Source organism: Panthera pardus, unplaced genomic scaffold (assembly GCF_024362965.1).
Source record: "Panthera pardus isolate Hobbes unplaced genomic scaffold, ASM2436296v1 HiC_scaffold_127, whole genome shotgun sequence".
NCBI classification, from domain to species: Eukaryota; Metazoa; Chordata; class Mammalia; order Carnivora; family Felidae; genus Panthera; species Panthera pardus.
This window is the reverse complement of record NW_026526685.1, coordinates 236,028-252,300: the sequence shown is the minus strand read 5'-3', so window position 1 is coordinate 252,300 and position 16,273 is coordinate 236,028. Positions and strand designations below refer to the sequence as shown.

The following is a 16,273-nucleotide window of genomic DNA, read 5'->3' as shown; positions in this document are numbered from 1 at the left end:
ACCCTCTGTTTTTAGTGATCTAGGAAAATCATAGCACCTGACATGTTGTAATTGTTTATTGATTCAGAGAACAGCCAACTCTGTACGATTTCAGAAAGCTTTCTAGAGAATGAAAGAGGCATATCTTACTACAAAGGTTTTCCTTTTCTTTCCTCTTCCCTTCCTTCCTCCTTCCCTTCCCTTCCCTTCCCTCCCCTCCATCTCTCCCCACCCCCCCCGTGGGTCTCTTTCTTTATTTCTCTCTCCCTGTCTCTCTCTCTCTCTCTTTCTTTTGGACTTTCAAATGATCCTAGGTTCTGGATTTCAGTGTGGATATTGGGTTTGACTACAAGAGAAAAAAATCAGACAAATATTTTATTTATATAATTTTAAAACTGTCTGCATTATGCACTGACAAAATTGAATACGTTGATGTTCATGGAATAGAATGTAAATCTATTTTTTAGTGAAAATAAGCCGTGAATCTTTATGCTTTTATCAGAAATGGTTTATAAGGAATCATGAACTAAATATGAAATTCTAATTTTTGCTTATATTTAATATTATGAATTCATTATGCTGAACAAAATGATCATTGTAATTTCATTGGTTTACGTTTAATATTTTATCAGAAAGAATACGTTTTTACTAATAATATGTTTGACCTCAAACTTATTTTGTTTCTTCCTCTCTCAGATAGAGCCTCCAGTATATCAAGGTAAGATTTAAGGTTTTAGTATTCTTTGTAAGTTTTTTTCAGTACTGGTGTTTGATGTGGGTTTTAATTTTTTAACTAGGGATAAATATGGTGACTTCTGATGTCTAATTGACTTGTTAACTCTTGAAAATCTTTCTCTTCCCTGTTTGGAGGCTAAGTGACACTGTGGAAGGATTTGGCATCTCTTAAGAGACCAGGGGAGGAAAACATCATAGGAGGAAGGAGAACAGGATGAGTGTAATTTTGCATAGAAATGGTTAGGAAACAAGTGATGATATGAGTCTGAGGTTTGGAGTGAGTACTTTGCCATGACATGGCTCTTGGTGACATGTGAAGATGAGAAAACCCTCTCTGAGTCTATCAAGTGGCCTAAGCTTAGAGAAGAAGCCAGATATTGCCTGGCAGGGTGTGTGTCACAAGAGAGGTTTAAACCATGGTTTTGAGTCTGAGGTGGAGGGAGCCATTCATGCCAGGGGAGAATGAGAAGTGAACGTGATGCAAATGGGGGTACTGTATTCTGCATGGGCCCTATAGACTGTGGTGATTCTGTGGCACTGTGTGTTGAGAGCCAGGGTGGCTGCCTGACACTTCGTAAGCCCTCAAAGGCTGGTGCTCATCACTGTGAATGCAGCAGCGGTCGCGGTGAGAAGAGCGAACTCAGGGCATGAGAGCTCTCACACTGGGCCAATAGAAGAGAAGTTTACACTTTGTGCTTGTTAGAGGAGTCAGTGTTCTAGAGCTTACACGTATAGTGATCTCAGTGAAATAAGGTTCCTTGGGTTTATTTTTTTTTTAATTTTTTTTTAACGTTTATTTCTTTTTGAGACAGAGAGAGACAGAGCATGAACGGGGGAGGGGCAGAGAGAGGGAGACACACAGAATCGGAAGCAGGCTCCAGGCTCTGAGCCATCAGCCCAGAGCCCGACGCGGGGCTCGGACTCACGGACCACGAGATCATGACCTGAGCTGAAGTCGGAGGCTTAACCGACTGCGCCACCCAGGAGCCCCGGTTCCTTGGGTTTAAAATGCTACTAAAACTTGCTTTCTTCAGGCACAGTAAGAAAGCAAAAAAGTTAGTTACACCCACGTGTCAGATAATGTGTCTCTGCTGCTAATACAGTGGGATTATTCGATGTCACCAGTTTGGTAACAACCTTAGAAATTGTTTTATCTCTTTTTAGTTAATTTACAGCAAATAACTGAAAAGATCAACACAGTGAAGAAAGAAAACAGAGAGCTGGCTGAAGCAATATCCATTTGGGAACAGAAGGTAGCATTGCCCTTTCAAATATTCTTTGTGTGATTTTATTTCAGTTATTTCACCTCTGGTAGTTCATCCTACTGACCTAGTTCATGTGTTGTAGAAACACTCCCAATTCAAGACAAGCTTCACAAATGTAAAGAACTACCTCTTTATTAGTGAAAGGAATCACACATTTAGAGATAGGTTTATCTACCATGATGCTATTTTTGAATTCTGATTCCTTTTTCATATGTTTTATATGTAGATCAATGAATCAAAGATACGTCTTCAAGAAGCTGAGAGAAGAAGGAACATTCACTCTGCTGAAGCTCCTAAATTGAAAGTAAGAATCCCATGGAGTGCCCGGGTGGCTCAGTCAGTTGAGAATCCGACTTTGGCTCAGGTCATGATCTCACAGTTCCTGAGTTTGAGCCTTATGTGGGGCTCTGTGCTGACAGCTGGGAGCCTTGAGCCTGCTTCTCTGTGTGTGTGTGTCTCCCTCTCTCTGCCCCTTCCCCACTCGTGTTCTGTCTCTTTCTGTCTCTCAAAGATGAATAAACGTTAAAAAATAAAAATAAAAAAAAAGAAAGTAAGAATCCCTTCTTTGCCTGGATTGCATTCTAAAAACACCAGTAAAATAATGAATTATTATTGCTCATTCAACATGTTTTGTTGAAGGAGCACATCAAAAAAAGTTGAGCACTTGATTTAAAATTTAAATGACACCCTTCAAAGTGCACTTGCTACCTTGCAATCAGAGAGAGAGAGGAATGTCAAGAATCCACAAGTGATGAGTTGGCTGCTGAGTTTTACTGTAACTTGGCTTTGGAGGCTTTTTGTTCATTGGGTGAGGTGAGCACAGCATATTCTTCTGCTGTTTACCACAGTAGAGGGTGGGCCTCTGGGAGCCAAACCTCCATCCTCACAAGGACCTGGAATTTCACTTAGGACCACCCTGAGGAGTTTTGCTATTTCAAGGACTAGCAAGTGTCTTTTATTTTCATAGCTGGGTAATTACCACCTCATTCAGCCCTGCCCTCCCAAGATATGGAGAAAATCCCCCAAGACAGTTGAGAGATGAAGGGCAATAGCCAAATTGTCTACTGCCCTCCTCCCTTAATGCTGAACAATGTTCAGTGTGAATATTCCCCTAAGAAAGCCATTTGTGAGCTCTTTGACTTGAACTATATTCCATGTTCTTTGCCTTCTCATGGTTATATTTATGCTTTGGGATCTTTCTTTGTTGCCATGCATAGTCCTGCTGTGTTAGGTACACTCACATTGTTATGCGGTCATTATTTCTTGAATGTCTTTTTTTCACATCTGTCTTAAAGTCACAAGATGCAAACGGTCAATTTGAGGATCCAGAACTGAGAGCCGTGATGTCCACTAACTGTGAACTGGAAGGTATGTTGTCTGTTGGGGAGAAATGCCCATATGGTGGCAATGGGTTTGCTTTGGGAAGGGAAGGAATAGCTTCCTGCCTTCGTGGTACTTGCCCTTTTCCTGTCACCCCAAAACCAAGTCTCATGTCGTGTGCACACACAAAAATAAAGTTCATTTTTTGACAGAAAGTAAAAAGGCCCTGGAGGACAAGTGTAATGCATTGAGGTCTGCGAAAGCAGTCGAGGAAGCCAAAGTCAGACAGTTGAAGGAGAAAGCAGGCATCCTGGAAGAACACTATGAAGAAAGAAAAGTGGCTATAGAAAAGTAAGATGTTCATGTGATAAGAGTCCCAGGTACTGTTGTATGAAGGAATGTGGTGGCCAGTATAGGTAAATGTATTTCTTTTAGAATTGGATCCAGAGTATTTTTGCCAAATGCATTCAGTAGAATTGTGCCTGCCCTTCCTACCTTGCTTTCTGGAACCTGCATTTTCATTTCTGTCCTTACTGCTTGCCACACATTGTTGTGTCATGTACCTAGGGTGGACGAGGGAAGGCATTAATCACATTGATACCTGGATTCCCTCTGGATCCATTTACATTGTCCTATAGGTTTCAATCCCATCACATTGTCCTATCAGCCGGGAATTAGGTCATCGTTGTTCAGCACCAGACTTGGGTCAAAAATATCTATGGGAAAAATGGAATTATCTTGCTGTAGACACAATGGACAGTGGTTTGGGATGCCATCAGTACTGGATGCCTTCATCCAGTCTGCAAGTGAGATTTGCATGAAGTGTGTCTCATGGGTTCATTACAAATTTGGTGCACCACTCACATGTTTCCTCTTTTGTCCAGTATTTTCTTTTGTTCTCAGGAGGAGATCAGGGACCTTAAAGTCCCTCATTCACATTGAAAAGTAAACTCTTCCTTCTCTTCCCTGAGACTCAGCTTTGTGTTAGTCCTTCTCACACCTGGGGTGGGGGCTTCTCTGTCTCACTTACATCTTGTTTTTGTTAATTTGTAAGCTCTGACCACCTCTCTATCTTTACCCCCTCACAACAGAGCCACTACATGACAGCCACAGACCAGAAAGCATTTGCTGAAGGACTGCCTGAGAGGCCAGAAGGAAATGCATGTGCCTTTCTCCGTCTAGTGCTTTTGCTCATTTTCTAAGAGTCTTTCAGTTTTGCATGTGATTCTTGAGTATATCCAGTGCCAAGTTGAAACCCTTTAAAGCAACACCATGAACTAAGTAGTCTGAGGGCAGCACAGCAAACCAGACTTTTGAAGCATTGCCTTTTGCTGCCTTCACTATCAATAAACTCCGTCTTGTTAAAGACTGGATTGACTCCATGAAGTTGATAGTTTTCCGTCTGAAATCTATTTCCTGGAGATAACAGCCTGACTGTGGGACAGTTCACATCATGTTATATTTCAGTAGATACTGCCACTTTAAGATTGGCCTTTTCCTCCACCAGGATCTTTGAAGGAAGAGGCAGGGGTTACACTCCTGTAACTCCTGTGTGGGAGTGATTTGCAATGCTGGTGAAACCATATCCTGGAAGGCTATCTTCCATACTGAGTGTCTGTGTCCGGGTACAACTTTTGGACTGAGACTCAGTGCATTGCCCCATGGAGGTATAAGGCAATGATGATCCCCTGCTTCATCCTAATGGGTATAGCCGGTCAGGCATAGTTTTTCACGTTGAACTGAAATGAGCCTTCACCATCTCGAACAAAAGACCAACTCTAGGAAGGCACAAAGTGCAATGTTATTTGATGACTTTATGATGAAGGAGTAGAAGCAGAGAACTCGAAAGACCGCTCTGATTGCAGGTGACTTGGCAGCAGACAGGGGTTGATTTTTCTTTGACCTTAAATGGGGTCTTCATTTCTCTGATTGTGTTGTCAGTCTGTGCATCAATGGGAGGACAGTGTAGGCATATTTGAATCTAGGCCTTCAAGAGAGCTGGGAAGTTAAAAGGCAGAATTTCTGGACCTTGGCTCCTGGACTATGTATATATCTTTCTCATCCTAGAAAGCTGGATACGATGGACTGTGAACTAGCTGCAGTGAAGAATCAGATGGCAACTGCAGAAGAAAATCTGAAAATAGCTACAGAGGAAATACACAAGTGCAAGTGAGTTCAGATACTAATCAGCAGAGGCTCATGAAACCCCTGTTCATTTCTTAGTTTGAACCTTGGTACAATGGGTGGACTCCATGAACGTAGTATACAAACGCAAATTCAGAGGACGTATCTATAGGGAATTAACAGATAGAAAAAGATAACTATTAGAAAGAGTAAAACAGTTAAGTTACTAAACATTTCCACATCTCCAGTGCTGGCCTGACCATGTGGAAACTTCATCCATGCCAACATTCCTGAGGGGTGGTGTCACATGTCATAATCTATAGGAAAGCAGTTTGTTATAAGATGAAATCATACCCATCAACATGGTAGTGCCATTTGATGGCCTTGGTCTTTGCAACCCTGGGAAACATGGTGAGTACAAAGTTAAAGGAGAATAGAGCTTTATGATGAAAGGCACTTGTCATATGATGAAAGATTGAAAATGGGAAGGAATTCTACAAACTCTGAACTCTGTAGGCAGGGGATAATGAGTAAGGAAAGGATGGGACAATCACTTTGGTCCTACTGTACATTTATAATTATGTGAAAAGTGTTTCATGTGTAAGGATAAATTGTATTAGGAGATGGATATGAAGTTGATGGGAACATGGGCAGATCATTTAAAATCCTGCGCAATATTAGGCCTTATTTGACGAACGCAATTGTAACTCACAGGCGACAAATTGAACAAACACGAGAACAGCTGCGACAGAAAGAGCTCACCTTCAGACACCAGGTAACTTGAATTCTGCGTGACGTATTAAACCCTTAGCACCTCATGCTGGTGAGTGTAGTGGCCCTTGGAATCCCTAAACACGGGCTTTTCGTTGTTGGCTTTTTCAGATCGCAGTTTATGAGGAGAATGCTCAGCACAACTGGGTAAGTGTTTTCTTTTTTTCCTCCTCTGTCTCTTTGGTGCACAGTCTGGCATGACTGAAGGTGGATGTGTTTTTCTCCCCCAGATCAAGACTCAGATCTGGGAGAGGGAGATGGCGAAGGAGAGGAGGGAGGCGGCCCACTTGAAACACAGGTGGGTGATCTTGACATGTGTTTTTAATGGTGTGTCGAGGGATGACAGTTGTGCTGTTTAGTGTCTTGTAGAGGACGTGGTGTTGCAACTCTTATGGAAGTCCATTCTTTTTCTGTATCCAAGACTGGACATGATGGAAGGAAAGAGGCTGCTTGAGGGATACATGAGGCAGAAACCAATGCCTGGAAGACCACAGACCCAGAACCCTCCAAGGAGAGGTAAGGAGCACATGGTGATGGGCAGCAACCTAATTTGTTCTGTGCAGCCTGTTCCTGGGGCCTGGAAAGAATCACAAGCACTAAGGACATCAGGTTGTCTGAAGGGGTGATAGGAGGGTGCCCCAGGCAGTGGGGCACTTGTCCCTGTGACTTGTGGAGCTTATGCCCCTCCCCCAACTGCAGACCCTCCCGCCTCCTCCAGCATCCCCTAACTAAAGAGATGAGTCTGGAGGGGTGACATGCCATCATGTCACATGGCACATAGGCCTCCTCCTTCTTCCTACCTTGACTCAATTTTATTTTAGTTTTTGGGGGGAGAAGGTCATTTATTTACTATTTTTTATGTTCCTTTATTTTTGTCTTATTTTTTCTGAACCATATTTCCTACATTCCTAAGTTCAGGTTCCATATAGCTTAGTCCCCTGATGCTATCAGTGCAAGTGTGAAGCTTCAGTGCTAAATTCCCACAGTTTTACTTTTCTCATTAGTATAATATCAGTCAAGTATATTTCTATTCGGAAATAGTTACATAATACCTGCTCACATGTGGAAGGCAGCTTATAGATAAGCTGGAAGATTGAACAATTCGCCTGGAGCCAGAAGAAACACACCCATGCTCTTCTGTGGAGGGTTTTTTGATGTTATCCCAATCAGTACTCTCATTTTTATTCTTATCTGTAATGAGATGGTGAGTTATTACCCCTAATGTACATTGAGAAATGGCTATTTTGGTGACGCATTCCAGATTTCTATTTGAACTGACCTGTTGCAAGTTATTTGACTAATTATGAAGAACACGAACCAGGGCCCTATGGTTTCTTCATTAACAAGATGGGATGGATCTCCCTTTATCTTTGGGGTCACCTAAGGCTTTGTGGGTTACTCTCTGCCTCTCCTCATGGTCTGAAGCGTGGAGAAAAGTTTAAGATGTCACAAAATGTGGTGTTTGTTTGAATTCTGCACAGCCTATTAAAATCGGAATAAACCTCTATCCCTTCTAGAGCCTTTAGCCCATCCAGAAGCTGGTGTCGCTCCAGTAAGTCACAACAACAAACACTCTACCAAAAATGCAGAAAAGGACAAGGTAAATGCTGGGGCCATTTTCAGTTGTAAGTCTGTTGGGAAACCCTCTTTTGCAGTACAGCAGTCTCTATGGCCTTTTCCCTTTTCTTGTGTGTTGTGTGATATGTCTGCCTGTTTCTGTTTTCCAAATGCACAGCCTTAACCCAAGAGTCTACAGGCTCCTCTCTTTGCAGCCTGTCATCGTTTTCTGGAACGGTTAGTAGCCAAAGGAACTTAGAGGTTGAGGGACCTATGGCTTTTCTCATGTGTTCTGGAGATAACACCAGGGAGATACACTGCACTCCATACTAAAGTCTCTAGGCTTGTTGACTACTACTATACCGCCTCTCTGTGGGATCAGTGTTGTTGTTGTTTTCCTCTTAATGGTCATGTGATTAACATGTTAAAGCTATTTGTTAATTGGAAATGCGGAAAGACTTCCCTCTATCTTTACATTGTGTGCCTTGTACAACTTAGAATGCACAAAGTCATTGTCATAACTCACCACCTTCACCACCTTCACGTCTTTGTTGGTAAATGAACTGTTGGGAATCCTTTAAAATGTATCTTAGGTAAAAATATTCTGAACACGAGGTCCTTCAGTTGTGTTCATAGGAGCAGGTTCTGTTTGTCTCCAATCAGCGTTAGAGCTGATACCATCACTCATGACACATCCATGGAAATTTACACCAAAATCAAAACACATTTGCATTAATTCTGTTACAGGAATTTCAACCTCTTTTTTTCCATAGGGTATATATTACTCTGTGTCTTGTACTGTGCTCAAAATCAGAATTCCTTATGAATTCAGGTAAACACATGTGGGCTTAGTAGTCGTTGATAAGTAATATGTTCCTCACAGCAAACACTTTCTCAGTTCCCCTGCAAGACTCCAGGCGTCCCCAACTCCCCAGTGGTGTTGTGGCCTTTGACAGCAGTTCCAGAGAGGGAAGACCCCTTTCGTAGGGAGGGAAGCAGAGGGGACAAAATAAGGAGCCGGCAGGAAGAACTTTTCGCCAGTAGTAGCTGTGATTTCGTGTGCAGAGAATCAGGTGTTTATTTGCACTCAATTTTTTTTTTGTGTTTGGAATATGCCAAAACCAGAGCTTCTATAGTCACTGTAGTGGAGGGATGCAGGGTGATCCTGGACATAGATGTCTGACTGTCTGGAATATGCTACTTCATTAGATTGGAATTACTTCTTTGATTCCTCTAAAATGAGATCATTTTGTTCTACATTCTAAGCCATGGGCAGGGACATGTGGTGACCGTAGTTTAACCTCCAGCATTTATTTGCCTAAGCTGTAGGCGGTACCCAGTGGGAGAGATGGGGTTTTCAGGTACTGATGCTACTCCCTTGGATCCTGGTGGCTGAGAAGTTGGCAGGTGCTGACATATTCTTCTGTGGGTTTCAGCTGTTTTTGGTATTGGTTGTCTTGTCTGCTATATGCACATAGCTGTCACTTCTCTTCTGCAGGGCAGCGTGGATCCATGGGGACCTCCTCTGTTAACTGGAAGATTCTGCACACCCTACCCTAGAGGTCCCCCCATGGGCTATAGGGCATGTCCACCTCCTGAACCTTGGTGGCCCTGGGGACCACCCCGGACCTCTCTACCTACACCGTGTGGTAAGATGATCTGAGCAGTATGATTTGACTTGCAAAGCACCTTCATCTAATTGTTGTTGTTGTTGAGTCTTGGACAAGGTGCAGAGGTGGTACCACAAACCATTGCAATGCGAGGGAAAAGCGTTTGCCGCCATAACCACATTCCTTGAGTTTCTCTTGATCAACATATCATCTTTGTGTCATTTCCCACACGCTGTGTTGGTACAGGTGTCTCTTGTGGAGATGGAATGGGGCTGTAGACACAAAAGCAGACATAGGGCTTCAGCAGATGTGTGCTATACACAGTCCATGTGCTGGGCTATGGGAGGCATGAGGCTCAGCCTAATGTGTATCTGTCCAGGTGAGCCACCAGCCATCCGTAGTTGTTTGATGAGTTATGAAAACACCTGAGCCAGGGCGTTTATGGGTCTTCATCAAGGTTTAGGGGTGGTTCTCCCCTTTGCCTTGGGATCACCTGAAGCATGTGGGGCTACCCTCTGTATGTGACTTGGGATCTGACTGGGCCAAAGAGTTTAAGATGCTTGAGGAATGAGGGGAGGGTTTGTTTTTTTAATCTCTGCACAATCTCCTCAAATCAGAATAAACCTCCATCCCTTCTAGGGCCTTTTGCAGATCCAGAAGTTGCTCCTGTGAGTGAGAACAACACAGACTCTAAAAGGGCCAAGAAGGATACAGTAAACACCGTGGCCATTTTCAGTAAAACTCTTCTGGGAAACTCTCATTTTTCTGTTCAGTGCTCTCTCCTGGCACTGTGTCTGTTTTGTGTGTTGTATGATACATCTGCTTGTTTTTCTTATTTTCCAAATGCATAACCTTAACCCAAGTGTCTATGGGCTTGTCTATTTTCTGCCTCTCAACTCCTTATAGTAAGTTTAGAAGCCAAACGTATTTAGAGGTGAGGACCTTAGGACTTTTCCAGTGTGTTCCTGGAAATAACCCAAGTAGGATGACCCCACACTCCACCTGGAAGTCTCCTGGCATGCCTCATATTCCCTGGACCTCCTCAATGTGGAATCATTGCTCTTGCTCTTTCTTCCTTTCCTGTTTCTGTCTAGGGGATTAACGTGTTCACAAAATCTAAGGTTATCCTTATGGTTCGAAAATGCAAACTGCCTTCACTCCAACTTATATTTTTGTATGTGTCATTTAGAGTGGTCTTAGACAAACTAAATTTCATACCCATCACCCTTCAGCCTTTTTTTTTTTTTTTTTTTTTTTTTTTTGTGAATGTGCTGTCCAGAATCCCTTCAGGTGTGCCCTGGGTATAAATACTCTGAACTCTTTTTGTGACATATTTGTCCTAGAAAACATGCACTGGAACATGAGTGGTGAAGAAGAGAAAATCCATAATTACCTGCATTGTAATTCCCCACTGTGTCCTTTATTTGTGTTCCCATGAGCAGGTTCTCTTGTGTCCTGGGTCACTCTTACAGGTGGAACATGGGCATTTACAGCAGAAACAAATGTGCATTTGTGATAATTCTGTTATTTAGAATTTCAGCTCATTTTTTCTAGAGAACACAATTACCTTGCAAATTGTACTGTACTTAAACTGAGAAGTACTTCTGAATTAAAATAAATTAGCTAAGCTTAACTAACATGTATAGATAAGTAGCATGGTTCTCTAAGAATATGCATCCAGATGTTTTTCAGGACCTCAGGATCCCCACCCCTCTATGTGTCTCTGTGCCTGTGGATAGCACTTCTAGAGAGCAGAAGACCCCATTGTCGGGAGAGAAGCAGATTGGGCACAGGCGGGGGCTTAGAGGCAGAGCTTTGAGCCACGAGGGCTATGATTCCATGTGTGGAGACCGGGATTGTCATTCCTTCCCATTCAGAGGTTCTTCACTTACAAATAAGCAGCCTCTGTGGTGGAGGGGGATGAGAGGTGGCGGGTGATCTTGGACTCAGATGCCTTCCTATTGGGAATATGCTATTTTGTTAATTTGGCATTCACACCATATATCCACTAGGACAAGAGCCTTTGCTGTTCTACATTTGCAGACATGTGAGGACACTAGTTTATCCCCATAGCATCCATTACCCACCCCAAAAGCTGTAAGTGGAAGCCAAAGTATGGATAGAGGCTCCCTGGTGCTGATGCTGCCCTCTTGGAACCTGGTGGGGGGAAAGCTGGCCGGAGATGAGCACTGCTTCTTTGGGTTTCCACTTTTTGCTGGTGTTGATGCTCTGTTCTGTCCTATGAACACCGCATTCTTTTCTGTTCTGCAGGCCATTATGGATGCAAGAGGGCCTGGTCCTTTCCCAGGATGGCCTTGCAGGCCCTACCACATGGACCGCCCTTCATTACCAGCCATGGGCTGTGGGCCACCTCCCCCTCCTCCACCAGCTCCTCCACCTACTCCATTTGGTAAGATGACCTGACCTGGATGAGTGACTGGTAAAGCACATGCATCTTCTTCATGAAAGACTTGGTGGGAATGACGTAATGATGGTTCTGAGTCTTGGCAACCCACCTGCAAACCTGGCTGAGGACACTTTCCCATATCTCAAGTTTCTCAGGACTTACATACAAAGGGCTGTGTCATTTCCCTGTAATGCGGTAAGCTATAGGTTTCTCTTGTCAAAAAGAAAGAGGATGTTTACACAAAGGCAGAGGTATCAGAGGTACTGGTGTGTTTTTTACAGACACAATGTTGTGGGTTCTGTGAAGGATGAGGTGCACCCCTAAATTTAGGTGCCTCAGGTGTCCTGTGTGAAATGGGGCACATGCGTTATATGACACAGACCCTGTGATCACCATAATGGAAGCACCAGTGAAGGAATGGGGGAAACTTGAATCACACAGGAATAGAAGGAAAGTTGTGGAAGGTAAGCAGAGTTTGAGGAGGTGTGGAGGAGAGGGTGTTGGGGAAAGTAGGTTGGAGTTGGAAGCCATTCCTGGCAGGGCCCACAGCCTGGGCAGGGAGCTTGAGGACAGCAAGAGATCTGCAAAGAACTGCTTCATGGGTGCAAGCACAGTGTACAATGCGGTCATCATCTCCAAAATGTCAACTTTACCGCAGTGCACATAGTTCATAATCTAAATACAGTTTGTTATTTCCCTTGGTTTTCTGAAAGGTCTGGACATGTATGCAAGAATGTGCTGGAGGTTTGGGAAATTAAACTTGGTCTTAGGAAATGCCTAAGTTTGTGTGTCTCAGTGAGACTAAAGGTGAAGACAGGTTGTAGATCAGCTGAGCGTCTTCCTTGGCCTTCAGCCTGAGTCACTCTTAGTGGGGATTCAGGGTTGACCAGAGGCCGCCCCTGCTGGACTCCTGTCACCACACACCTGCATCTGCTGTCGTCACCCTGCCTGCAAGTTTGCATCTCCGAAACTTCCCTCACAATATCCTGAGGCTTTGCCTGTGTTCCTGCTGTCTCATCCCTAATACCAGCTCCCAGGGGAGCCATCTCAGAACCTCAGCTTTGTTGTCTGAGAAACAGGGATAGGGTTGGGTTCTGAGATCAGTATGATGAAGAGGTGACGACCACATAAGGAATTTATAAAATAAATGGGATGAGTGGGCACTCACCCTCCTCAGTGTGTAAATGAATGTATTTCCACACAGAAGCTCATCAAGAGATGTTCATTCAATTCCATTAAACTAAGAGTATACTGCCTGAGGCTGAGAGATTGGCAATCCCTGTTTCAGAAGATACAGCAAAGACCCCTGTGTTTTCCCTATTAGAATCCAGATCCTACTTCACACAGGAGGAAAAGATAACTCTGAGAAAGTGTGCATTCAGGGATCTATATCTAAGACCTGAAGACAATCATCTTCCATTACCGGTAGACACACAGATGCAGCCACACAATTAAGTGTTCATCCAAGGTATATTTTCAAGGACAAAATGCATAGAGGAGAACAGAAGATCCCATTGCTATAACCCAAAATCTCTTTGCCTTTCAGGACAACTTGAAGTTTGAAGAGGACCCTAAACTGTGACCAGTAGGCTGTGGCGATGTGATATATTTAGAAAAGTTGTCTGATACGCGTATTGGAATGAATCCTTTCCCTGACCATTCCTGTCCCCTCCATTTTGTCTGTCCTCGTTTCCTGTAATAAAGCCATCATAGTTCTGCCTCTGTGTCAGTGTCTGCTTCCAGGAGGACCTACGGTCATTCTATTTCGATGCACACAGTGTGACTCCTGTATACACTGTCACAAACAGGTCGAATCTACAGTAATAGGGGCAGAAGACAAGTCATTATTTGGATGGTATTGACTGCACATGTCCCCCTGGATCCTTCTGGGGTGGTGGACACAACCTTCATGTAGATCTGGTGATGGTTGTGTTCACTCCTCAGTAGCGACTCACAAGCACACGGCACCTGCTAGTCACAGTGGTGTGTGGTGATCAGCAAGACAGCCATCAGTCCCCAGGGAGTGGCTGATTTCTGATTGCAAGAAATGGATGAGGGGTCAGCAGTGTCTCTGGTAGAACAATGAGGAAACCCTGCATTAATCCAGGTGTTGGGGACTTTTCCCACCTACAAGCTACCTCACAGTAGCACTAATCCAGGTGGGAGCTGAGGTAGACTAGTGGTAGTAGTTTTCGGGGTGAGTCTTATGATGTCCCATATCGCTCCCAGTGCTTTCTTTTTTTCTTCTAATTTTTGCAATGTTTGTTTACTTTTTTGAACGAGAGAGAAATACAGAGCACAAGCAAGGGAGGGGCAGAGAGGGAGAGAGGGAGACATAGAATCCAAAGCAGGCTCCAGGCGCTGAGCTGTCAGCCCAGAACCCGACCAGAGGCTCAAACTCACGACTCACGAGATCAAATCTGAGCCGACGTCAGACGCTTAACTGACTGAGCCACCCAGGCTCCCCTCCTCCCACTGTTTCCTTAGTGAGGGATGGGCAGGGCAGAGGTCCATGACATGCTACCCGTTCCTTCCTCACCACCATGGAGGAGTTGGTTGTAAGCATCTGGCTCTTTCCAGATCCTCAAACGCCATGCATTCTTCTCCAGAGCCCCTGACACCTGCAGGGCCCTCCTTTCTCCCAGGTTGTGGAGGTAACCAGCCCTCCAGCATCGTTGGGATCATGGCTGGGCCACCAAGGGGTCAAGGTCTGGCTGTCCACATGCTTCCCGGGAGTGTCTGGGAACAGCAATGCTGCAGTAAACATCATTATGAGCAGCTTCTGTAAAGAGGATTTTCATCCACTGTGATCAGGGCCTGGGCTTAAAACATGACAGGAGAGAGGGGGACACAGATATGTGGTGCCCTGATCCCTGGACAGGGCTGCACAGAACAGAAGGCACAAGGCCTGGGGAGAGGCAGAGAAAGAGACAGGCAGGAAAAGAGACAGTGAGTGGTGGGGGAATTGGGCAAGTCCTAGAGAGTGAGAGAAAGAAACAGAGGGAGACAGGGGTAGGGAGAAGCAAAGACAGAAATGAGGCACAGAGGAAAGGACGGAGCTGGTCACAGTGTGCGGAGGGGGCTATAGGCCACGCAAAAGGGGCTCTGCGAAGATGCTCTTAGGGTTGGAGGCAGAAAGGGTAGGACACCTGGGCATTACAGTTCCCTGAGTTCAAGGCTCCAACCTCACTGGGGCAAGCTGTGTCGAGGCCATTGCCCCTGGGAAGATGGGTCCCCCTCATTTTGCCTGGCGTGTTGGGGCCCAGTCTCAGGAACGGTCATGGAGAGAAATGGCTTGAGGGAGAGCATGCAGTTCATTAGCAGGTAAAGTCCAGAGTGTGCCCCATGGGGAGGTAACCATGATCTGTCTCCGCCACTTCCCCCAGTCCCTGCTCCATTCCCCACTGCTCCAGCATGACCTTCCTTATGTTCCACAGCCAGGCGTCAGGCATTGTGCTGCCCCCAGAGCCTATAGCCTGGAACTGGCACAGATGGATTATTGATCTCAACCAAAAGTATTTGAGAATAAGGTCCATATTCTCCTTCTAGCACTACTTATGTGCAACATGATAGGGGGTTGCTATTCTTACATCTACTGCTGGTCTCAGGATTCTGGATTGTAAGCGAGCAGTTTAAACCACCACAGCCTTCTCTCACATGAAAGGAGAAACCTATTTCTTCACCCAGCCTTCCTCTGATTGTGAAGAGATGCCATTTACTATTCGAAGGCACAATTATCTGAGTGTCATGGAAATTATTTCGTCTGTCTTCATCCCTGAAGCACCTTTCATTGAAAATATTACCCATATACAGGCAGGAAATTTATAACAGATGCGTAACTCCCTCTAGGTATGCATTCTGACCTTGTCACATTTGTGTCATCAAACATATTATTGACAACTTGAAAAATAAGCTCTCAACGTCAAGATGGTGACATTAGAGAATGTGGTATAAATGGAATTTCATATGTTCTTATTAGAAATAATTTTTTTAATGAAGGAAAATTTAAAATATTGTCAATTTTTTATTGAAATATAGTGGACACATCATGTTGTATTAGTTTCAGGTATACATCATAGTGATTCCGTGTCTATACGTTATGCTCTCCATATACCTACACAAGTGTAGCTATCATGTGAAAGCATGCAACACTTTATTATAGGATTGACTATATTCCATAGGCTGTACCTTGTATCTCAATGACATATTCATTCCATAGCTAGAAGCAGGTGTCTCTTTCTCAAAGGTGGCAATTTTTTATTTAACCCAAGTATTTTGGTGGTAAACACTATTACCTGTAGTTCAGCATGTGTAAATTTGTAGTCTGTATTTCTTTGAATGTTGCTTAAAGCGTTACAAATTATTACATTAATAAATTCGGTTTCGTTTTTCACTCACTAAACAGGAGAAGGAAAAGATTCTTTTTGGGTCCCAGGCCCTGTGACTCAGACCCATTCTAATCTGGAGAACAGGCTTAACTGGACCAGCTGCACCCTCAATACTTT

General features: G+C 44.1%; 1 protein-coding gene across 1 annotated transcript; it reads left to right on the top strand.

Annotated features, from left to right (window-relative positions):
• The first annotated feature begins 1,882 nt into the window (after window positions 1-1,882).
• LOC109261159 (transport and Golgi organization protein 1 homolog) lies at window positions 1,883-13,486 on the top strand. Its single transcript, XM_053900663.1, has 14 exons — window positions 1,883-1,967; window positions 2,206-2,283; window positions 3,275-3,347; window positions 3,512-3,650; window positions 5,367-5,468; window positions 6,138-6,198; window positions 6,306-6,341; window positions 6,425-6,492; window positions 6,616-6,710; window positions 7,712-7,794; window positions 9,250-9,400; window positions 10,001-10,074; window positions 11,633-11,771; window positions 13,315-13,486. Exons 3-14 carry the CDS (start codon window positions 3,323-3,325, stop codon window positions 13,329-13,331), a joined length of 990 nt encoding a protein of 329 aa, XP_053756638.1. The 5' UTR covers window positions 1,883-1,967; window positions 2,206-2,283; window positions 3,275-3,322; the 3' UTR covers window positions 13,332-13,486.
• The last annotated feature ends 2,787 nt before the right edge of the window (window positions 13,487-16,273 follow it).